Source organism: Biomphalaria glabrata, chromosome 14, assembly GCF_947242115.1.
Source record: "Biomphalaria glabrata chromosome 14, xgBioGlab47.1, whole genome shotgun sequence".
In the NCBI taxonomy this organism is placed as follows: domain Eukaryota; kingdom Metazoa; phylum Mollusca; class Gastropoda; family Planorbidae; genus Biomphalaria; species Biomphalaria glabrata.
The window spans coordinates 14,575,263-14,600,661 of record NC_074724.1 but is presented as its reverse complement, the minus strand read 5'-3'; the positions used below and the strand labels follow the sequence as shown (position 1 = coordinate 14,600,661).

The 25,399-nt window shown below is 34.5% G+C and overlaps 2 protein-coding genes across 2 annotated transcripts in view; one reads left to right on the top strand and one right to left on the bottom strand.

Annotated features, from left to right (window-relative positions):
* The window catches only part of LOC106059656 (uncharacterized), a 46,695-nt gene extending 38,289 nt beyond the window's left edge, over positions 1 to 8,406 (bottom strand). The window contains exons 1-4 of the mRNA XM_056011141.1: positions 8,035 to 8,406; positions 4,756 to 5,046; positions 1,894 to 2,253; positions 719 to 985 (exon numbers count right to left, since the gene is read on the bottom strand). Coding sequence (XP_055867116.1) covers positions 719 to 985; positions 1,894 to 2,253; positions 4,756 to 5,046; positions 8,035 to 8,110 — 994 coding nt within the window. The 5' untranslated portion in view covers positions 8,111 to 8,406. The remainder of the gene's footprint in view (positions 1 to 718; positions 986 to 1,893; positions 2,254 to 4,755; positions 5,047 to 8,034) is intronic.
* A 6,777-nt stretch (positions 8,407 to 15,183) lies between these two features.
* Positions 15,184 to 24,694, top strand: LOC106059657 (uncharacterized). The gene is made up of 9 exons (XM_013217332.2): positions 15,184 to 15,376; positions 15,742 to 16,071; positions 17,129 to 17,247; positions 18,520 to 18,739; positions 19,799 to 19,923; positions 20,427 to 20,643; positions 21,326 to 21,610; positions 22,692 to 23,009; positions 24,571 to 24,694. The coding sequence occupies exons 1-9, from the start codon at positions 15,322 to 15,324 to the stop codon at positions 24,642 to 24,644; spliced, it is 1,743 nt and encodes a 580-aa protein (XP_013072786.2). The 5' UTR covers positions 15,184 to 15,321; the 3' UTR covers positions 24,645 to 24,694.
* Positions 24,695 to 25,399: the final 705 nt, after the last annotated feature.

The window sequence follows — 25,399 nt, the reverse complement described above, 5'->3', positions numbered from 1 at the left end:
GAAACATGTAAAACATTTTACAAACAAACATTAAATAAACACTGAATAGCAGCGCCGGTGTTCACCATTGTGAACAAGAAATCATGGAAAAAGAACAGGTAATCTATGTATATTTACAGGTCACTAAATAGCAGGGCCGGACTTAACAATTGTCTGGCCCAATGCAAAACGGATTTCGCTGGGCCAAGTTTGGGTAGGGAATCGGATAATAAGTGAAATTTAAGAGTTTATATCAGAAAATAAATTCGTCTATGCATTTTAATCATTCTTTACTACGTACAGAATTACTTTACGAGCCTTGCGTGTAGCAAAGTCATAGAGTATATCAAAATAATTATGTTTCCTACATAGATCCCGCTCAATAGCAAGAATTACCAAATGTTTCAATCTATCTTTGAGAATTGTTGACCTCAAGTAAATCTTCATTAGTTTGAGGCGCGAGAAGCTTCTTTCACCAGTTTACACAATGGACCTCATTTACCAAACGTAAATATACACATTTAGCCACGTTATAATATAAATAAGACAATGAAAAAAACGTAACCCGTTTTAAGGTATAATATGGTTTAACTTAATAATTTATAAACCTAGAATTAGCGCGGGTCCTATGAAAGTACGGGGCCCATTGCGGTCGCAATGCAAAATAGCGGCGTATGCTACGTCGCCGGTCGACTAGTATTTCCTATTTTCCTATCGGCCCAATCATTCTGTTGCTTACATAATTGGTTCAGGACGTCTAAGTCTCCTTTTAGCTTTGCTCCATAGGTATCAAACACTGTGCAAGAAAAAGATCCACACTTCTTTGTGATGTCATAAATGGCATTGCTTAGAGAGTTGCGTGTTTTTTTCCCAATTCTTCGCGTCCTTGAGCTTCTAAAACTGTGGATCTTAAACCTCCCCAAAGAAGAGCGTACTCTAACTATTGTAGCATTGAATCCAACAAGCAGATGTTTCTTGACTTGTTCCTGACATAAGAAACACCTGTCTTCGAAATAGAAAAAAAAAGAAAGTTAATATTTAAAAAAGTATATCTTTATTTTTATAATATCTCTATTCAAGTCACAACTTTATGGAACCTTTGTAGAAGAACCTAAAACGTGGACAAGGATCTCAAAAAAAAACCGGATCTAACGCATTTTCCAATGAATTTTCCATTGTTTTTAAATCTAACATTCATTAATAATTAAAAGAAAATCTGTAAGTTGTATAAACAAGGAATTGTTTTAAGAAATATAATCAAGAGAGTTTTTCTTGTTGATTACAAAAAAAATCTTAATTAATTTTCCAAAATTATGAGGCTCACTAAAATTGGGAAAACGTAAATACAGGTAGGGAATTGTGGAAAAATTTGAAGGAACCCTCGAAATTGAACGAATGTAGGCAGATAAACAAGGAAGATATTACGGTTGCTAAGTACTGGGCACTGGCCAGTCGAGCATATTTTGCCAAAGTCAAGGCGAACTTCGATTGACGTTGTCAACGCTGCCAACAAGGATGATTAAACAGTCAACTATCTGCTTTACGAGTGCGCGATACTACACCCCCCCCCCAAAAAAAAAAAAAAATGGCCCTTTGATTGACAAAGAAACCGGTATGCATGGCGAGTTAGCTCTGTACGGAGACAGAGCAACACTGCAACAAACTGCTGCTTTCCTTGTCCTTGTTATCAGAGAATAGTCTTCTCAACAAGGTGCCTCAGAGCAATGAGACTTAAAGGGTAAAGCACTGTGTACAGGAAGCTCCCCGGCGCCTATTTTTCTCACATGGTTTATATCCAAAGCCGTTTCAATGTTTGGGTCTAGCCTCAAGGCGGCAGTATATTGGGTTTTTAGTTTTACCTAACCCGAAGCTAAGCTGGTAGTAGATTATACAGATGATAAAAAATACACTCACTGCAGTAAATGAAAAACGAAAACTTTATCCTCTGACCATGTTCTGATTGTAGAACAAAAGTATAGTGGCCCAAGTCCTGTAAAGTAAGATTAAGTATCGAAATGGTGAGCAGATATGTGAAGCTATTTCTTCTATTTGGTCGAGAAGAAAGTTGATACTTGTTATGTTGATATTTCTCTTGTTGTACGTTGACTTTCCTATAGTAGTCTCTTGGCAACAGATTAAGACGCTGACCATTTAATTTAAATATGGTGTCATTCAAATTAGCCGCCACAACACAAAGAATGATTGATTTGTTTTCTCCAAGGTTCGCTCTTAGTTGTTTTAAAGACGGCTGTCTGTGACACAGTCGTGGAGGACCTGTGAAACAATCCAAATAAAATCGAATAAAGTGACATAAAGATCACTAGTCAATACACTAATTGGGGCTGTGAATGAATAATTTATCAAGTGATCAAGAGCATTATTCACGTGATAACATGCTTACTTTATGATATTGTACTATACTTTTTCATAAATAATTAAATATAAGTGGCCCGACAAAATAGCGCCTACAAAACATTCAGTATTTGAGGGTTAGGGCAATATTTTTTTTTGTCGAGGTTTCTATCTTCTTCAATACTATAAGATCTACAAGTATGCCATATTTGTATAGATAGTGAGTACTTTTTTTTTTTCTCATTCTCCTTTTTCACCAATTTTTAAAATGCAAATATGTTTTTGAAATGTGGTGCTCCTGTTGAAGGTATATGTATATGTTGATGTTTATGTTACACATATGTGTTATAGTCTAATCAGAAATCTTGATTATATGAGGCATCTCTGTTTGATCAAACCAGGGCGTCTTTTGTAGCAACCTTGGCAAACTTAAGTGCGTCAGGATTAGTTAAGATGGCGATCATTTATCTCAGCAAAATGTTTGTTAAATCGAAATTTGTTTTGAATAAGCGATGTCAATTCTGCCTTCGAAGAGCTAAATGAAGCTCGGCCAGATCTTGTAGGGAGTTTGTAGGACTATTTGGAGGGCAACTCTATTTCTCGCCAGAGACAAAACAGCAGAATGACTCCAAGATTTACTAAAGCATTATGAAATGTATGAAATCTAGTACAGGACAATATGCCACGAACAAACATTTCAGTAGAGGGATAGCACTATGCATTTCAGCTGTCTGACAAGTATGGACGTTTCCTTGAATGTTTTTGAAGTGCACTTTTCTAATATAAATAAATGCTATATTTGGAAATTATTCAATTAAAAGCTAATTATAATTCTTGCATAAGCTTTGCATAATCATACTTTATGATAAATAAAGTGTCTCCTTCAAAATGACTGAAAATGACTGAAAATTTATGATAAATTAAAAAAAATGGTACTGTTAATATTTTACGATATAATTTATAGATCTATAAAGTATTTATTGTATAATGACTGAAAAAATATTTTTTCCGCGGTACTTTATTCGCGTTATTTATATATATATTAAGGAAGCACCGGATAGTAGCTCTGATTTCGTCTGAATATGTAAATATATACATTTTCACTCTCCTTCAATATTCCTTGACTACGTCACGCTGACCAGACGTATGTCCAGCTTTGCGCTTATATCTTCAAAGGTAGAGATGAACAACTTCCATCCCATTTCCTATTTGTTTAGTCCATCACATAAATTACATTGATAGACAGGTGACCACAAGTCAACTACGATGGACTTAAGCTTAATATCAACAAGGAAACGTACTTATTTAAAGAGGGGGGGGGGGGCTTGAATTACAGCCAAACCTCTACACGAGTAACCAGGTAAGTAGTTTGTTTACTTGGTGATAAATCCCAAATACTTAACTGGACTACAAGCCACACATCTACATGGGTTTGGAGTTTGTTTACTTGGAAATAAATTGCAATTAGAAAACTGGACTACAGAACTAACAACTACACGAATGAGTTTTCGCTACACAAACCGCGAGTTTATCACAGCCCAGTAAGCCAGTAGCTAATGTTGATAGAGATCAAAATTACAAAGCTCAGATTTGTGTATATGAGCAAAAGAGGCTCTGACTAGGGCTAAATTTAAAGGGAGGGTTAAACAGCTCCTACTCCTTTTTTGTTTAGTCCTTGACACTGAATTAATTAATTGACATTTTAAAACAAGATTGAAGAAACTCTACACACTATAACTGATACTGTAAATAAATATTTCTGTTAAACTATTTTTCCTCACAATTTAGCTTCCAACCGTAAGCTACTACTGCGTTGTGTGTTTTGATATTCGTAATTATTTGGGAGTATCACGTGACTTCTCGTTATTACCTTAATTGCTTACCTTCATTAAATAACATTGAGGAATAAAATTTAAACAAAGCATGAGAGGATCACATTTAGTTTAAAATGATCGTTTTTTTTTTACCTTTCAGAAATATGTTGTTATATACTAGAAGCAATGAAGATATAACTTTATGAAAATGAAGCAAAATTTAAAAAAAAAAAATATATCCTTTAAAAAAGAGGGAAATAACTCTAGACTTACAAATATCTCAATAATGTAGAAGTTATTTCCACTATTCGATATTAAACAAAAAAAAATTACCAATAATTAATTTACTAATATTTTTTTAAATAATTTTTTCGTGTTTTGTTAGTTACAATAAATAAATGTTTAAAGCTACAACTTGATCCGAGAAGGAAGGGGTGTGCAAGAAATAACGTGCACAGACTTTATTACCAGACAGACCGACAGAGAGACAGTCAGACAGAGTGAGTTGATATAAGCTTTGTAATACAAAGAAGTCACAACATTTCATTTGCAATGGTTAGTGTGAACATAAACACAGAGCGTATTCTACAAAACAATGTGCTCTTCTTACACTTCATCATCATAGCAATATCAACTCGCCGAGCAGACTTGCTGTTTGTTTGGCAGAAGTAGCTTCCAGTATCTGTGCAAGTCATCGCTGGGATCACAAGTGAGCTAAAGTTTTTAAAATGATCTGCTATTGAAACTCCATGAGAGCTTGTCATTGTCACATTATCTCCTGATCTCGTTGTCCAACATCGAAGTTCAAGCCTGGAGCCTGGCACGGCTATCAAAGTCTGGCTTGGTTTCTTTAGAAGACGTATATTATTGACAGTAAACATTAAGTCACCTTTCTCTAGCGCTGCAATTTTGTAAACCAAAAATACATAATTAATTATCTAGAAATAGTAAGTCTTATACATCAGAATTATAGATCTAGAATTAGCAAGCAAGTATTTGAACATTACATAAGAAAGGCGCAGAAAATGAAAACTTAAATAGACCACCTGTGGAAAAAAACTTGGTCTGCACGAGATGCGAAAAATATGCAGGTCGCAATTTAGATTGCCTGGTTCTGTGAAACACTGCACTTGTCCTTAATCGTACATAATTAAATTTTTAATGTTTGATGTCTTACAATCTATTGCGAAGTTAATGTGTAATGCCTCTGTGTCGTGGCCTAAAAATTATAGTGCGTTAAAAGGCAGCTCCACGACTATTCGTTTTTATGTAATCCAACTAAATCTTAAAAACTTAATCATAATTTAAAAGGAAAAAAGAAAAAAAATTAGATTACACCTATAGAGTGGATTAAAGATTTTCTGATAGGGAGAGAACAAACTGTAATAATAAATTATCTTATCTTATATAATACAGACGTAAATTGCTCTAAATGAAAGCCGATAACGGTAAACTCAGGTGTACCTCAAGGAACAGTCTTAGGTCCACTACTATTTTTAAATTACATAAATGATTTACATTAATTCAGGAACAAAAATCATATTATTTGCAGACGATTGCTTAATATATAAAACAATAAAACAACACAAGATACAGAAATTTTATATGAGAATAAGATGAAATACAGAAATGGGAATCTCGACGTCAGTCTTTAAGAGTAAGATAAAATCTAAAACAAATTAATTTCACTTATCTTATTCATGGTAAACCAGTAACACAGACTAAAAACGCAAAATACAAATGTGTTATAATAAATGAAAAACTGTCACGGAATCCCCACATTGTAGACACTATCGAAAAATCAAACAAAGCATTAGGGTTTATTAACATAAACTTCTATAAATCAAAAAAGAACATAAAACTAGAATGTTATTTAACCTCGGGTAGACCAATAATAAGATATGCATCCTCTGTTTGGGACCCCTCAACTCAAGAAAACGTTAAGAAACTGGAACAGACACAATTATGCATAAAACACTGAACCATAATCTTCAAATACAAAAACAAAATAAAAACAAGGTTACAAAAGAGAGTTTGCATGTGATGATTATCTGAAAATCGGCCCCCGAAGTAAAATGTTTTACATAATTCGAATAATCCTTCAGAGTTGAAGATAGTTTACTTCCTAGTCCAAACCTCCCGCAGGACGACGGGGATGGGAGCAGGCAGGGTTTGAACCTTCGATCGTCGATAAATCCAAACGACAGTCCAGCGCGCAAACCGCACGACCAGTGGTCCACCCAGGTAGGCTTCAATATTTTCAGAAAGAACATCCGAATGAAATTATATCAAAGACAAATGAGAGATAAGAATGGAGAAAGAAGGTTAACAGATCTTGTGTAGTGCCCCAACCGTCCCGCAGATCAAAGGATACGTGAAAGTGAATGTAAAGTTAGATGTAAACCTGGCCTAACTAGTTTGTGGTCTATAGGGCAGATGATGTAAAGTTCATCTGTTTTTGTGGCCTATGGTTAACGAGGGTGTCATGTAGCCAGCACAACGACCAACCGCCTTTGCTTTTCCCAACTAATGTCAGGTACCCATTAGAGCTGGGTAGACTCAGAAGTTGAAAATCCCAGTCTTCACCAGGATTCGAACCCGGGACCCTCGGTTCGAACTAAATAAGTTATTTGTTTTGAAAAGGCTCAATCTCATATTCGAATCCTCAAAGAAAAAAAAATTACCGCTATATAGAAAAAATGTTCACGAAATTGATGTTTATAAGATTACTATTCGTCTTAAATTAGGTCTTACATATAATGCATACTAATTAGCTTTTTCTTATAAAAAAACTGCTTACATAATTGATTTTAAAAATTAGAATTTTCGCTTTTAGGAAAAAAAAAAGTAGCCGTTGCATCAGAACTTTGAATGGTCTAAAATATTGTGAAGTCGGATTTTCAATATCTCTTCTAGTTTACGAGATCTAAACGGGACAGACGGACAGACGGACAGACAGACAGACGGACAGACGGACAGACGGACAGACATTTCGCACAAAACTAATATCGTCTTTTCCCCTTTCGGGGGCCGCTAATAAAATACTCTGAAAGACACATATGCTAGGACAAATTAGTACAAATCCTTTTCCTTTTCTAGTGCTATTAGAGCATGGAGTAGGTTGCCTGAGCCAGCCAGGAAAAACAGTGACTTGGCAGAATTTAGGTCATTGGTTAGTATGCATGACTAAATGCATGACGCGTAGGACGTAATTATCTTTTTTAAAGTAACGCCTGTATCATATACGGTAAGATAAGAGAAACCAGACAGGGATTAATGAGTTTAGTGAACCTGAGATGAACTCCAATTGGTGGCAAGGCTGGAAGGATCAGTCCTCCCGTAGAGCCTTGGCGAGAAACTCTGCTGTTAGATGTAGTGCCTAATTTAGTGAACCAGAAGATTACATAGAAGTATCGAAAAAAAAAATCACGAGATCTACAGTGGACTGATGTCATTGGACTTTATCAGACTCAACACAACATTCTTATACATAATGCCATGCGGATCAGTATTTCCAAAACAATTATGATTTTATTCATAGCGTATTTCAACATAATTTCAAAGAGTTAGCCTATGTTAGCATTGTATCTATAGTGACGGAAATAAGAAGAAACAGGTGACATTGGGCAGGTCACCTCGAAAGAATGCCAGAGAACAGAGGAGCAAAGCTGGTTCACCGGCACAACAACAACAGAAGGCAGGCGCCCTAAAGGCCTCGATGCAGAGGCAAATCTACAACAGCTAAGAGTCCGGGCATGGAGACGTAAATAACATGATAGATCAGAAAGGAGAGACCAGTGACCTCCATTGGCTGTAGCGCCACTGGGATGGATGGATTTTATCATTAAACTAAGAACTAGCCTGGTTAAAATAGACAAGAAGTACTTACATCCCTTACAGCACATTTCAAGTGTGTTTATTGTAATGAAAAAAACGTAACACAATCTGCGACCTACACGAGACATTGTTTCCTAAACAATTCAATTAAGTTCTTGGTCTGCTATCTACTGTGTAAACTACTGACTTCGACTGTCTGTTAAAAAATAATTAGATTTTAACTTCCCCGTTATACCAATATGTAGGGGATGATTACCAGAATGTTCTAGTTGGTTCACGTTGTTAGCGATACTTGCTATGTAGAAAGTGACAGGAAGTGTCGGTAATGATGTGGGATTGACGGCTACAAGTCTTGAGTGCAAACTACAACATCATTATTGTTTGATTCGGTTTAATAGCTATCAAATAATATATGATTAGTTAGTGAGACGGCAACAAGTGGTTGTGTGGACTCTTGTCTCTCCAACTTTCAGCCTAGCTCGTTTACATCTCGAATACTAACTGTGTGTTTGAGTGAGTGTGTGTGTGAGTATAGTGATGGTGAGTAGACGCTGGTGATTGGTTAGTAGCTATGCGAATGATGCAAAATAAGCGCCACTCTGGAGAGCAGTCTTGTGTACGCCAGATGATTCTAGAATGCCAAAGTAAAAAGACGTGTTTTGTAATGAGTTTGATACTATTCATAATACCATTTTATATGATTACAAAAGTCTACTACCTTGATTTCATTTCTTCTCGAGTTAAATTAGTTTATATAATAATAAACGTTATTTTACCCCCTGTTCACAAATAAGTTATTCAAGGTATTTCAAGTTTTATAACTTAAGATATTAAACGCCTACAGCGGTTTAGTTGTCTGCCAGCAGATTGGTGCTACAAGTCCACGGCCGTCAACAACACAAGTGAACTTATTAAAAACTCAATTTCACTTTTGTATCGCCTTTTTAAAAGTGAAAAGTCTATAAATTATTTTCTGAAAATTATTCTCTGAGTTATATGATGACACAAATTCCTTTTGTACACCTCTGGAATGTTTCCTTTATTATAAGTTTAAATTGTAGGTATATCAGTAGAAAACGATTTCCAAATAAATGAACAACATTCAGCATTGGTCATCTTACATAGTTGAATATTTGCTCATTTGATATTTGTATATCACTATATTTTCATGTGAACCATTTACATTTTATTTCATTTGTCCATGGCTATTTGTATGTGATTTATTGCTCTTGATTGTTTAATATAATAGTATTTATCCCCACTTCTTGGATGACTATCAGACTTCGTGAATATTTGCCTTTGCTTATTACTGATTGGGTAACCCAGTGCTTAGGTCGCAAAAGTTTATGGTTTAAGTCATTTATTGTATTGTTGATATGCTCTAACCACTTTAAACATGGAGGGACACCATTGGGGAGTTCTTCGAAAGTGCAGTTTATATCGTTCCTCTTATGTTTGACTGATTCTTTCAAACTTGAAACTCTGTCGGTCCCATGCAATTATGCTGACTATTTTAGAAGTGCATGGTATATGTTTCGGTTATTCGCTTGTCCAGAAAACACTCAGAAAAAACATTTGGTTGGCGTTTAACAAAAAAATAAAAAATATATAGTAGTCTGATGAATGCCTGACGTATTAGAAACATATATGTGAGACTGTTTGTTCACAGTAGGGTCACGATCGTTTACTAAGACAGTGTCATGTGTAATAGACTAAAACAACACGAGCTTCAATAAACACAAAACACATTCGTCCTTATTTATGCTCTCTACTCCAGCCACTTGTTCTCTATACTCAGACTTCCTTTTACACACAGTCTCTGACACACTGCTGTTCACTCAAGCATGAACACTCAAGGTCCACTGGTCATTTCATACACAGGCACACACACTGCACTACCAGCCACACAAAACACATACACTTACTATCACATCATGGAGCACATGCGCAAGTTTATGCTTAAACCACTAAGAATCATGAGAGGTTCTTTTGGTTGTGTAAACTGAGGAAACTACAAGCAGGTCTTGCAAAAAGAAATTGAAAAAAAGAGGGGTGATGGTTGAAGGGGAAGTTGTTCTTTTGTTGTTGTTGCGGAAAGACGTGAGACAGAAAGTGTATTTGTAGAGAGTTTTTCTTTAAATCATTATTTCCTTCTTATAAATAATACTCGATCTTATTTTAAGTACAATCTGTGTATATTTATTTATACTATTTTATTCAAGTTTGTTTCAAAAGAGAATACTATAAACAGTGGTTCACTCTTACAGTAATAAATCTTTATTATGTTTTAAAAGAAGTCTCGAGCTACTAACCAATGACCGAGCATCAACGAACTGACAACGAGTATTTCTGATAAATATAAACGTCTATTTCATGTTATTGCTGTGATGAAAATGTAAACTTTGAAATGTAAAATGAAATATAATAAAATAATATAAACTAACTAATCACATTTTGTCAATAGTTCGTAAAAAAAAGGTTTCATCATAAAGGTTATGTTTGGCTTCTCTTTTAATTCTAATTTGACTGAAAATTTTCTTTTTTTTTAATCGAGGTAACGAGAAAAGTCTTCCACATATACCTGACACTGATTTCTCCATATGTCCAGGAAAAGAATAGGACCAGGGTGCAGGGTCCATGTAGGCCAGAGCAAAGAGATCATACTCCTATAGGAGCAAGTAGACTTGTCTGCAGAGAGTGCGCTGTTGTAGCAGGGAGACATATGAAATCAACAGTCTAACTTTAAAATCACAAATAACCAGAAAACATTTACATTATTTCTACTACTAAATAGCTCCTTACAGCCTCCACACAGGGGAACATTACATAGCATTAAAATGATTTTAAGACTTAAACGAGAAAAACATTTTAAAATAATGTTAAACAATGACAATATCCCCATTATAAATCTTATTGAGCGATTTTTTTTATTGGCTCTTAATAACTAGGTGTTAATGTAAAATAAAAAAAAAAATGGTACATTTTTACTCACCACCCGATTTACCCCCACCCCAAAAAAATAGATTGTGTGTGTGTGTGTGGGGGGGGGGGTGTATATGTGTTTGTCTCATTTTGTTTTGTGATACTCTACTAAGTACAGTGTGTAGCCAAAGTGTTTGAATTCAAAACAGTCGTCTGGAAACAGAAGACAGTTCGCTGTTCAACTGGCAGGTTCAAGACGTACACTGGGCTTGGAAAAGGAAGCGGAAGTCGACAACTTTAACAATGAGTCACTGCTGTTGGAGCTCTTCCGCTTACGTGGAAATTAGAAGCAAGTTTAAACGTGCTGAAGTAACACTTGAATCCATTTTCCAACCTTATATAGATGTATTTGATTTTAGCTGTAAACATACTTACAACTTAAAACACAAGTACATACAAAATCACTTATTCAAGTATACAGCCACAAAGAAAAAGAAAACCTATCAAAGTGTTAGCCGCTATGCATCATTAATTAATCGCAGTGAATAAGCAGATCTGACCTTAGACGTACTCTTTTTAAATAGAAGAGTAGCAGGATAATGACATCTCAGAATAAGCATTTTTCAGTTTCAAATACCGGAAAAAATGCTTGGCGCCGGACTGCTCACAGCGCTCCCCTGACCCGCCAGATGACAAAGAGGGAGGGGGGGGGGTTCTACTGTCTTTCCACTAACTACAGGAAGAACCTATTATAGGGTACAAAGCACATCCGAAAGAATGAAAGGTCAAAGTGTAATTAAGATCAATTAAACACACACACACGCGAAAAAAATCCTGGCTACGCCCATGTTTTTACCATTTATTTAAAGTGTAATGCTTTCATTATTTCGAACTTTCTTTGTGCTACAAACGGAAAAGTTTAGAAAATATGATGCAGCAGTGCTCACAGGTAATCATCACAGACCTATAGAGTAGAGTCACTATTGCGGAACAGTTTGCAGCTACTTTTAGTTTTCAATTTTTTGCTCCGTAATGGTTAGACCTATGGAAAAACTAAAAGTATCTAGGCATTGCCCATCCATTTTCCGATAAAAATAGACGCTTTGTTTAGTTTTTCAACAGATAATTAAATTTTACATTCAATTCAACTGAGATATGGGTAGTCACAATTACGGAACAGGATTTTTAAAGAAGTCACAATTGCGGAACACGGTAAAAATGTCGGAACAAAGCCTATATAAAGCATATATTTTATTACTCTAATACTTGAACTCCTTATCCTTTACATTAATTTTATTTTATTAAAGCTTAAGACAACACATTGTCACACTATGATTCTCTACCTCTTCTTTAATTGTATTTGACGTCACACTACCCTGATTTTCCTTACAAGTTTTTTTCCCACTATTCTTTTATTCTTTTTTGTTATATTAATATTATATAGGCTATATATGGTATTATGATTTGTCTTCTTTTTGCTGGACGTATGGTAATCATAAATTATATATTATATGTAATATTATTCTCTAAATGTTTTTAAATTTATGTATACTAATACAAACTCATATTTAAATTCCGATATCTAAATCAGTATGTAAATATTAAGCTAAATGATAGTTAATGCTCAGGTCAAATAAATAACATCTATAGTGTTCCACAATTGTGACTATCTTTAAAAAGGTAAAAACAGGATAAACACCTCCTAATTTTTTTAAATTGAATTCCTGGTAGATAGCTATGAAATGAAATTTTTCCTCATCCATTTATAAACCGAAAAATATGTGTATCATGCAGATGATGTGCCATTATCATTTTTAAAAAGCCTTAAGCCATGGCCTATGCGGTTCTCCTGGTACGTGAAAAATAATGGACGATTCCACACCTGTCAACTTTAACCTGGAGTCAAAATTAATTTTCTGCTGTGAAAGGAAAACCCTTATATTGGAAATGTAGAGAAATGGACCATGCGCAGTACCGTTACAGTAGTTTAGCAGTAAATTTCAAAATAAAGTAGATTTTAACTAATTTCGACGAGCTGTTCCGCAAACATGCCTGCTCCGCAATAGTGACTCTACTATATATATTATATCTAGTCTGGAAAACGGAAACGACTTCTACCCCATAATGATAAGAGCACAGGCCTATATATATATATATATAGAGAGAGAGAGATTGTTTCGTATGCAACATCATTTAAGTTGTAAAAGAAGTCGTCCCGAAAGTAGGAAAATTGATCTTTTCTTTTTTAGAAAAGTAATGATCTTTAGTTTTCAAAGTTTTGAAATAATACAATTTTGCGGATTTTGATTTGAATGGGCTATTTTTAATATTAACCACTGAGCTATTTATTTACGCAAATCTATGATATTAAATCATTTCCTGATAGTTTCCATTTAGATTATGTTTCATAAATTCTTGATCGAAATAGTTTAAGTCTGTGATTTTAGATTGTTCATTAATTACCTAGACCTTTCTAGATTATGTATCTATAAATTACAAAAATACAATTATGTGACGAAAGTGCTCTTATTTTCGATGTTCAATTACTAGATCTAGATCATAGACTTATATATATTGTATCCAAACTGGACATGGAGATCTTTTAAAACTATACAAAATGTGATTTTTTTTTAAAGTGTGCCACTATTTCTCCTCCTGTGGACCTGAAACCCATTCCCAAAGCCGTTCTCTTGAAAGCCCTACGAATCAACCTATTGAGCCAATGATCTTGGTGACCCCAGTCCTGAAATCATATCCTACCCCATGTGTTAAGTGGCTGCCCTCAGTAGGGAATGACAGAAGAAGGCGACGTTCGCTAATTCCAAAGTGCATGGCCATGGAACCACGACGTCAGTGCAACCAGGTGAAGGTCGACTGGAGACAACCAGGTGAAGGTCGACTGGAGGAGACGAAAGCTGAGTTCAACGTGCATGGCGATGGAACCACGACATCACTGTAACCAGGTGAAGGTCGACTGGAGGAGAAGAAAGCGACGTTTGCTGAATGCGACGGGGATGGCTTCGTCTAGTTCAAGAGGCAAGCTCACTGTCACCCCCACCTATCGACCCCCACCTGCAGCGATGAAACTTCAGATCCTAGGTTATGAGATGGATGCTGTCCAGGACGGACAGATCTAAGGAAGGGACAGTGTTATAAACCTGGTGGTGACATAGTGCTGTGTGTGTTTTAGCCTACTCAAATCGCCCCAGTCCAGCGCTGGACGAGCGGTCAAACGTGACGAGTGACAGTACACGCCAGTTCGGCCAGGACCCGTGTTGTAAATATTACGCACGCAAGTCACGGCAAATGTTATCAACCAGTGGTCAAGCAGCGTTCCATCCGATTCTTGAAGGCCTGTAGGAACCCTGTATAAGAGCGAATGTGTTAAAGTCAAGACACTTCACGTTATCTCGCCTCAGACGAGGCGAAGTCAGAACAAGCACGTTGTGTGACGTCAGTCCGGAGCAGAGATTAGGATTTTATGAAGTCAGTGTTAATTGTGATGTATTTGAAATTAAACTGAAACTGTTACTTGGGAGCCCTGGGTTGTGAGGTTCTTTAAATGTGTTGTGTCGTGTGGTGCAGTTTGAAGAGAGCCTGGATAGTGAAGAATCGCAACATTACTATATTTTTTTTTCATTTCTTTCTGGTTACATGGCAGGATCATCCAGATTTCTCATAAATCGACCACATTTTGCTCATTACCCATAACAAAATGTTAATAAGTTTTCTCATTCACCGCTGCAGTTTTTGCATTCTTCAAAGAATCTCTTTCGGCTGTCTCACTAGAAGTTGTCATGTTCTTATTTTCTGGTTTTGATTGTTTTAAAAACGCATGTAGGGCACCAATCTTGTTACTAGCTGAAGATTTAATAGCTTTATTCTTCTTTCTCTATTTCCAACCATAACACATACTTTCTACCTATGTGACTTGACCTTTTAAATACTTTTCTATCCATCCCACACCAAATAATTAATTTAATAATTTACACCTAGAATTGGCGCGGGTCCTATGAAAGTGCGGGGCCCACTGCAGCCAAATAGGCTTCAGTGTCCTAAGGACGGCCCTGATCAAGAAGTAGCACGTTCTTCACTGTATGGAAACAAAACATGACGTAGCTGCACTATGTTTCTATATTGAATGAGATGAAATGTGTATCAATAATAATCATTGTGTATCTATGTTTATCAATGCTTATCAAACTAAGGCGATCTGTGGTCTTATTATCCTACAGTGCAATCTGTACAAAACACATACTTTTTATCTTTCCCGTTTCATTAGATAAATTCAGAATGACTAAGATTAATGACATTCATTTAGTGTCTATGTTTAAGAAGTATGTGTAGTAGTTTCAAAACTGTTTAAGGAGTGTGTTTAGTAGTTTCACAACTGTTAATATCAAGAATACATTCTTTAATGGCGCTGCTATTAAAATTATTTACCTTTTCATGGCTATGTATATACATCATAAGTGAGTGATATCTGTATCGATAGAGCCTAAGTAAAATACTATCTTAAAAATGTATTCATCTACATACTGTTTATAAGTATTCATTTTGGATATAACACATAGATTTGTTGCCGCGCTAGTAAATGTACTTTGTATTGTAGCACCTGTAGTGTTATTGTAATTTACTGATAAACTCTACGTGTTGACATATCGAATAAATGACAATTTTAAAAACGTTACAAATAGGGCGGTGGGAGGGTTGAAAACATTGTACGTCTATATAACAGACCAACAGTAGAATAAAGTTATTTGTTATGCAGGCATGAAGATTATTGTTTACAATGTATTCTACCTCCTATATCAGTTAATATTCTAAACATCTCCAGATGCTATGTGTTTCTACAAGGACAACTCAACAATCCATCTATCATGTGACTTAGACGATTCATCGACCTCCGTCTCCTGGGTAATCTCGGGCCCTAATGGTACGATCACTTTATTTCACTGTAACACATCTACATGTCAAGAGGTGGACGCTATGGGCATTGAATTCTCGGCTGCAACAAATCTAGATCACGATCACAAGCATATAGTAAATAGTACACTGACCGGCGTTCTGGTAAATGGAAGTATGGCCTTGTTGAGACAGTTCACAAAATTACATTGTGAGACAGAAAATACAACTGTAACTGTCTGTAATTCGTTTGAACAATACGGTATGTATCTTTGTATGAAAATATTTCTCAATCTTTTGTGATTCATTTGGATATACATTTTAGTAATTTTTGAACACTTGAAAGAACAACTTAAAAAAATATCCCGAATTTTTCCTAGTGATTTATAGGCTGTTAGTATTAATGGGACAATTTGGCCATTCTCCAGTTAAACTCTTTTAAGAGAAGTGTGATAGGCCCTGATCTTGTAGTTGTAGGTTGGCTGTCTGACTTCCACAGATTACTCAGAAGATGTTTGAATTTCTTCTGAGGGTGCATTAGATGCGTTTAAACTACTTATGACCAAGACCTACACATTAACAAGATGTAAGAACTAAGTCCAGACTTTTAGATGCTTAAATAAAGTTTAATGCATGAAGGCAACAGTGGAGTCTCTGTCCGTAATAAGATGCTGTCACCTTGAACTTCTAACACCAACTGACTAATCAAAACATAAATAAAGTAAAAGCCACTAATCCATATTTTCCGGTAACTATGGTGCGTCTCTATACTAACTGTCTCACGCTAGCCATTATCTTTGAACTATGTTGTAAAGTCTTTGTCAACATTCTAGATCTAATACTTAAAGAGTAATTCTAACACATGTACTCAAAATAGAAACAACACTAGAAGATCACATGTCTAAATACGTCACGTGACGAAAATGAACAATAATTTAAATATTTTTCAATGTTTTAGTACAGACTTTTAAAACTAAAATTATGCTTCAAAAAAAAAAATAAATAAATAAATTTTAAAAAAATCGGAAATAATGGAAGCAATACTACACTTGTCTTCTAGTCCGAATATTTAAAACCAACATTGTCTAATTGTTTTTCTAAGTCGTTATTGGACTAGAGTTAATAGTTTATATTTACTGTACATTTCGATTTTTAAAAACAATTATACGGCTAGATAAAAATGTTATAATGTAAAGTGTAAGAATGAGTTTGTTTGATTTCGTTAATTTCTAGACTCTCTCTCTCTCTCTCTCTCTCTCTCTTTCTATCCCTAGAATGTGACGAATGAGTTAATTTCTAGACTCTCTCTCTATCCCCAGTTGATCCTGAGAATGTGACTTGTGAGCCTACGTTAGTTGTTGCAGACATACTTGCAATGGATTGCGTCATCAATTATGTGTTTCCTGTTGCAAGCTATTCAATCAATATCATTGCAGACGTGAGTTCTAATGAAAAATATTTATTCTATATCGATTTAATTGTTGTTATTTTCTTTTTGTTTAAACCTGTATCACAAGAGACAAAAACTTTTCCCTAATTAGACATTTTGTTGCGCTCTAGAAAAGAAAGTGATGAGTTTGTTATGGGTAATGGCGAGACTAATCGTTATAAACGGTCTGAACACTGACCTGCGAAATCCAATTCTGTAAACAAAGATTGAACTCCACAGGCTTCTTCTCATCTATGCACACAATGTAGAGCATTTTGGATACTTCATACTATAATATAAAAGTTGTAGTACCTGAGGAGTAACATTTACAAAATGCCGCCATATCTGGCTATCCTGTTTTCAAAGACATGTTTTCTGCTTGATAGGGAAGGGGAGATGAAGAAATGAAGCAATTAATTAGAGAAGGGTCCACTCTACATTTTATTCTAATTTATTACTAATGATTGCATTTGACATTGGTTCGTGGGAGATGTGGTCTATATATTAGTGACAGTTTTTTTCTAACATCAATTTTGTATTGTCTCCACTAAAACACGTCTGTCTTCCCCCACCTCCCTCAAAGAGAGGACCTGCCTGGGGGCGGGGGGGGGGTCATTACGTCAACCGCCCCGCCAACCGTCCAGCCTGGTAATGAAAACCCGACACAATATACAAATGGGTAATAACATCAATAAGTAGCAGATATATTTAACTCATTTTCTTCACTCCTCCCCGACCTCTGAAGAATTGGTGTCGGTGGGGGGAAGGGCGGTAGAGACCATAGCTCTACCCATACCGCACAATGGGCCAACAAACCATAACGAAATATTGACAATATAAAAAAATTGGTTAAAATATTAATAAGTAGCTTATATAATCCAGATATCTGACTAATTTTCTTTACAAACTGTGATCTCGGCCAAAGTCCCCCAACCCTACGAAGATGCATTGGCATCCACCCCCCCCCCCATTCCAAAGACTGGAAAACTGGTAGGAGCGGCATAATATAAAAGTTGGTTAAAATTTAAATTATAATATTCAGAAGAAAAAATAATTTTGTACACAAAATATGCTACTTTTGTATTAAAATTTGGTGAATCCTACAGTGATTCCTTTTCTTTGTAATTCTCTTTTTTATTTTTTTTTTACAATATTTTATTTTTTTCAAGAGCATAAGCTGGATCTTAGAAATTAAAAAGTCAACACAAATAACTGCAATAAACCTTTTAGTAGGAAAACTCAAAAACTATCCAAGAGCTTGATAATGATGTTATATTTCAGAATGTGAGCGAGTCAGACAACTCTGTCATTGAGAATGTATGTAGGTTTGTTAATCCAAGCACTCAAATGTTTTACCTGTACATCCTGGACTGCCAAATTGGAATGAATATAACCCTTCTGGGTTCCGGACATTATCAGTTCAGTATTACTGCATCTGCCAACGTCATTGAACCCAACAAATTATTTGTTCAAAGTAACATAATTAGCATGCCAATTTACGGTGAGAAACTCATATTATTTACAAAGCAACTTTCTATGTCTGTCTGTCTGTCTGTCTGGTACAATTTTGTTACTCAATATGTTTCCCATTCCCATTCTTGGGTCAAATTGAGATTTTACACAATTATTCATTGTATGTAAAAAAAAACAACAACATTAACATCAATCATTAAAAAAATAACCAGTTTTTTTATAACCAGCATTTTAATTATTGTAAATGGAGTATTTATCGTATAAGTGGAATGAATGTTACTTATTGAGAGATATATGGACGTTTTGTATATATACGAATTTTCTCCCAATTTTTCATTCGGGAATAAAGTTGAAAAAGTGCATAATTATTCATAGTCAACGACCAATAAAAGGCTAATTAGTTAATCAATTAGTAGTCCTTAACTAATAACTTTTTTAAAATAGAAAAAGGAGCTTATTCTTGCAATTTGTGATATGTGACAGTGCAATTGAGGTTCTTCCCCTTAGATAAGCTTAACTTTTTATTTTTTTGTTTGTTTATATTTGTTTGTTATTTTCTCAAAACATGCAATGTTATTATAATTAATAATTGTATATATTTGTATGTATCTTTATAGTTTTTGAAATAAGTTGCATGGCTTTTGAGATTCTAATCCACTATTTGAAACTTCTAAATAAAACCTTTGCCTGCACTTAGTAAATATAAACCTAAAATTGATTGACTAGTAATTTGTGTCCCTTCGATAACAACGACCAACTGTCTTTCCTTTCCCCCAACTAAAGTTTGGTGCACATTAGAGCTGGCTGGTCTCAAAGGCAATCTAAAAATTCCAAAATTCAAAATCTGAATCTTCAACGAGATTTGAGCCCAGGACTCAAGGTTAGGTAGCTAAGCGCTTAGCCACTCTGCCAAAGTTTCTATCACTTTTTGTTTTAGATTCAGCGGGATTTTTATTAAAGTTACTCAAACTGTATTACTAGTTCACTTATGATATATATTTCATACACTTCAAATCAGTAGACCACAAGTTTGTTTACTCTATTTTATAAAAATACAACATTTATTTTGATTATATATTTCGTACAGATCATATTACTTCCGTTGTATGTTTAAAACCTGAATACGATGCTGGGAATTCATTTCTGATTGTCACTTGTTTGGCACCGTTAACAGTCCGTGACGTCGTCTGTAGGTTGAACTTACAAACAAATGTAAGTATCAATTATGTTTTTCTATTGTCTTTTTTTTTTTGTAAGCTAGACATGATGGACATATGTATTATGACCTTTGAACTACTTTTGACGAGTACGTTATATTTGTAAAGTTAAAGGCCATAAATGATGAAATTATAATTCATTTTAACACAGAGACATAAGTGGAGTCATATCTTCAATAATATCAGTTTCCTGAAAACGTATAAATATTAACATATTATAATAACATAGTCAGTCGGATTAATTGTACAAATACAATCCACAAACGATGATCTTGTATATAGGCAGGTAGAACAAATAGTTTTTTTGTTTTTTTTTTAGGTAGTTTATGAGATTTATAACAGTATATGACTGTGCTAAAGATATTGAAACGTGTCTCTTTATTTACATTGTTGTTGTTTTTTTGTGGTTTTGATTGGATTGAATATTGAACGTTTTCATTAAATTTAAAATATCTTCTTAAAGCTTATGATGAAGAATCGTTGTTTCAATATTACCAGGGAACGATTTTTCACGACCGCTTCTCAGACAGTAGAATGAGCAAACTTATTCCAAGTGAAAATGTTCTTAACACATTTGCTGTAAAGTGCTCGTTTGACATCTTCACTACAAATCTAGGGATAGGCAGTCACCAGTTCCAAGTTGACTTGTCAACAAGAAACAATAGTGACCAATGGGTCTTCAACACAAGTGACTGGACATCCCCAATACGTTATTGTAAGTATTTTAATTTTATCTGAACCCTCAAATAGTTTACTGTTGACACATACATGTGTAAGCAGCATACAGTATGCACTTATTATTGTTCTCTTAGCAGAGCACCTTTCTGGAATGAGATTGATAGGATGTAAAAGTATTCATTAACGCTTTCTCTCCTAATCGACGATACCATCGTTGATTTTGACCTCATTAAATGAAATTAATGTTTACTTTTTTAAACTTGACTTTGAATTATATAAAAAGAGCATGCAGTTCCCTGATAACAAACAACAAATCTATTGAAGACCAATCATAACAGAGCGGAAAAATAATTACGGAGAGAAAGAGTTAAAAAGCTGTGTCTGTGTGTGAAGTATTATAAAATACTTCTCTGAATTATTTATGACATTGTTACTCTTTTCTTAAAGCTTCTTAACATTATCTCTTCATCTTCTGAATAGTTCACAATTACGTCCACACCAAGATCACTTCTGGGTTTTCGAGATTTTTCAGTCTAATAATAAATAAGTTGTTTTTGTACACATACACTAATGTGATTGTGGCCAGATAACCTGGTCAGCCCTTTTCTTCCGGCTTTTTCTTTAAGGCGTGACATGTACACTCTTTCTCTCTATCTCTTCCGGCTTGAACTCTGACGCGAGACAAAGCTATTATTAAAATACTTTTTTTTTTCTTCCAGATGCCCAAACACAGATCAACTATACTGTTAACGATCACTCCGATGGTGTAACCGTTAAAATTGGGGACACTGTGACCTTCTACTGTTCTTCTGATGGCTTTCCTCCACCGGCCAGAAGACTGCAGCTGGACAACTCTCCATCTGAAAACGTGACCTACTTTAATGGCACAGTATTAAGTTTCACCATCACAAACTGTCAACAGGCCGGCTTTTACTCTTGCGGGAGTTTCGGGCATTTAGGTGTGAATAACTATATACACAGGAGTGTCTTTGTCAACATTAAATGTAAGTTGATCTTTGGAGAAGTCTGTCCATAAAGTAACACAAACTTTGTAATGTAATGTAAGTTGATCTTTGGAGAAGTCTGTCCATAAAGTAACACAAACTTTGAAGTTTATTCTGCAAATCCATTGTTTTATTGTAGTTCCCGACGGTATAGAAAAAGGAGATACGGATGAATGGATCACATGAATAGAATTAGTTTCAGGGCTTTTAAATGTTTATATGCCCAATCAACAAAGAAAAAAAACAACTAATTTCTTTTGGTCTATTATTTTAAACTCTCCGGAGTTTCACTATGAAGTACAAAATCTTAAAATATTAAAAAAAGCGAAAATCTATTTTGAAACAAATCTTTTTGTTACCGTGACTGACTGCACGTACAAAGGGAGGCAAGAAGCAGAGCAGCAAAAAACACACCACATAGAAAACTGAAACAAACAAAACAATCACTGCACAGACCATACAAGAGTTAATGATCGGAATCCTGACTATAAAACTTCCTTAGTAGATTTATTACATTCAAATGTAGCAATTAAACTTTACAATCATAAAAAAAGATAATCTAAAGAGATTAATAGATGAAGAAATAATAACTTTAAGGAGCAAGAATCAGATAGAGATAGACAGAAAGATATAATTAATAAGGGAGCGCGCGCGAAGGAAAAGAGGAAAAAAAAACGAAAGAGACAAAGAGAGAGAGAGAGAGAAAGAAAGGAAGCGAGAAAAAGCGTGAATAAGATAATGAAGGAGAGAAAGAAAGAGAAAGAGAGATAGAGTGAAAGAAATGGAAAGACACTAATAGATAAGGAATGAGAGAAAGAAAGAGAGAGAAAAAAAGAGTAGACAAATAGAGAGAGAAGCGGAGAGAGAAAGAGAGAAAGCAATAGAGTAAGAAAGGAATAGAGGAAAAGAGAAAAGTGCTAAAAGAGATGTAGAGAGAAAGAGAGAGAGGAGTGAAAAAAGAGTAATTAAGCTACACCAGTACTACATTGAGAAAATTGAGTTTAGCTTTACAAAGGTAAGAATACACTTTGAAATAATTGTATTAATTTTTTTTTAAATAACTTTTCCTTCTTCTATTCAGGCCCACAGCAACTGTATCCAATAAAAGGTTGGAAAGGCAATAGGCAATACGTCGGCCAATTTTTAGGCAAGACAGAACTAGACATTACCGTTATAGGCTACCCAGCACCTTCAACTATGTTTTTATACAAACTCGACCATCCTGACCAAGCCATTGTTTATGACAAAGCTGCTGTAGTTTACAAAGGCGGTGACGGACCTTACGGAGACATAGGTGTTATATTCAAAGATCTAAGCCTAATTCGAACAGAAACTAATTTTACTTTAAAAGTCAACAACGGAGAGGGAGATGCGACATTTCTAGACTTTTCCATTCAAGGTAATAATACTGTTGAAATAAAAAATAATTGTTTATTTTCTATATTTATGTTATACTTTGCTACTTAAAAGTAAAGAAAAAAGTAAAGTTTCCCTTTCCTTTCGGACCTTACAGTCCATGGGGTGGGTGATCTGTTTTTGTGGTCCACAGTTAACGAGGATATCATATGGCCAGCACAACGACCAACCTCCTTTACTTTTCCCCAACTAATGTCAGGTATTACAAATCACATTCTTCACCAGGATTCGAACACGGCACCCTTTGGTTGGGAAGAGAGTTTTTTTTTTATCAAAGCATTACCAGTGCTTTAATATAATTATTAAGAAAAGCTAAAGCTATTGCCGCCTATTGCCTAAATTATACAGATGGCAAAAAGGGAACTTACATAATTACGGACAGATAGCAACTTTGTTGGCATTAGATTTGAAAATGGAAATATATATAGGTGACAGCTAGGTCTACATAATAATAATAATAATTACGCTAATTACTGTATTCCACCTAGATTTCCGTACTGGAAAAAATGTTCGCACATTTGTTGTCATTTTTTAAATATTTGCGTTTAAACAAAATATTTTTAATGTTCTAAAATAAATAAATATATATATATATATATATATCGACGTATGTGAGCTATCGCCAACGCAGCCTATCCTAAAGTTTATGTTATTATTAAAATATTATGCAGTATCTGATATAAATATTTTCTCCAGATCTCGATGATTTTGTCGTATTCCTATTATACAAGGCTAATGTTAGAGTTGGCCATGGACTAGTTTTTTCTTTACAATACCTCTATTCATGTCATAATTTCATGAAGGGTGGGTGAGCAGAACCTGAAGGCTAATCTCAAAAACGGTTCTAGCGATTTTCCTAGAAATTTAACAGTTGATGCATATTACTAACAAAAGAATTACTTGCTCGTTGGTCATAAAGTGAAAACTCTGGTTTGACGTTCTAATTTGTTAAAGTTTAAAGGAAATAATTTTAAATTTGGGTATACAAACAGCGTAGTGTACCGATAACTGAGCTGTTTAATGAATTTAAAGCTGCTTAAAGTTTATTGATTGATTATCTAAGATAATGAAGGTACCATTAAATAAATGCTTTCAAACACAACAGCTGCTGACCTAATTGGTAGAATCATTCGTTTAAGAAGCTAACAGTGTCAAAATCACGAGTTTGATACCCGGTTTAAGCTAATTTTTTACAAATATTTTTATATCTTATTTTAAGTTGTATAATGAAGGTATTGTATTTCTTTTTCAAATTTTTTTTTGTATCTTTCTTGCTTATAATACTTGTTTCTCTCTTGTTAAACATTTAAGTATCATTGTTTCTTTGTTTTTCTTCGATATATCTCAATATAGATACTTTATTTAAGCAAAGTATTCAATTGTCAATGGCGTCTGTATATGTTTTAAAGAGTTAGATAAAAAAAAAATTCCTTAATATCAGAAATGTATTTTGAAATTGCAGATTTTGTCTCTATTTGTTCATTATTGTTTTAGAATCCTGTTTTAACGGCAACCATATGAACATGTTTTCTTTCCTCTCTTAGGTGACAACGGTGCTTCTGTGGTGCGTGCAAGTCTCTTAGCACTTGCTGTCAGTATTGCACGTGCATTAGCTTGACCAAAACACGTGGGACAATTTCGTTCTATTTTATACAAGTCATTGAGGGGGGGGGGGAAACAGACTTAAGAAACTAAGTGTAGAAGGGTCGTATGTAATAATGATATCATAGCAGTCACATATATGGGTGTATCTGGTTGTTAGCGTACGTTAGAGAGATTTACTATTGAAATAAAAGTCTTAAGCTGCACAATGAATCAGATATATGTAATAACAGAGAATAAAACAAAGGTTGACATGTTTAATTTTTTTAAATGATAATACAGTATACTTTGCAAAGATGAATGGCATTACCTTTTCAATTAATGTCCACTTTATTAATGAAATTAAGAAATAATTTTTAAAAAGAATTTCTGGAGTTACAATTAAATGTCTAAAGTACTTAAGATAAATCTAGATTTGCTTGATACAATTTGGAACAATAATGTAAGCAAAATTTCGGACTGATACTTTTTAATATTAGCATCTCTTCATTTGTATTTTTAAAAAATGTAAAGAATATATAGAAATGTGTACTACAAATAAAAAAAAAGAGGTTTTTAAACTTAGGGTTAAGTCCAAGAAATATACATCATAACTTGTCATGCTATTTAGATTCATTTAATTCTTTACTTTATATTTGAAGACCTTAGAAATTCTGTTTAGAATGACTTCAGAAAAATGTAAAACTGATTGTTTGTTGTTTATAACATTAAACATATTTGTTTTATTTTATACTAGAATTAAATGAATTTTTAACTGTGTTTAACTGTACA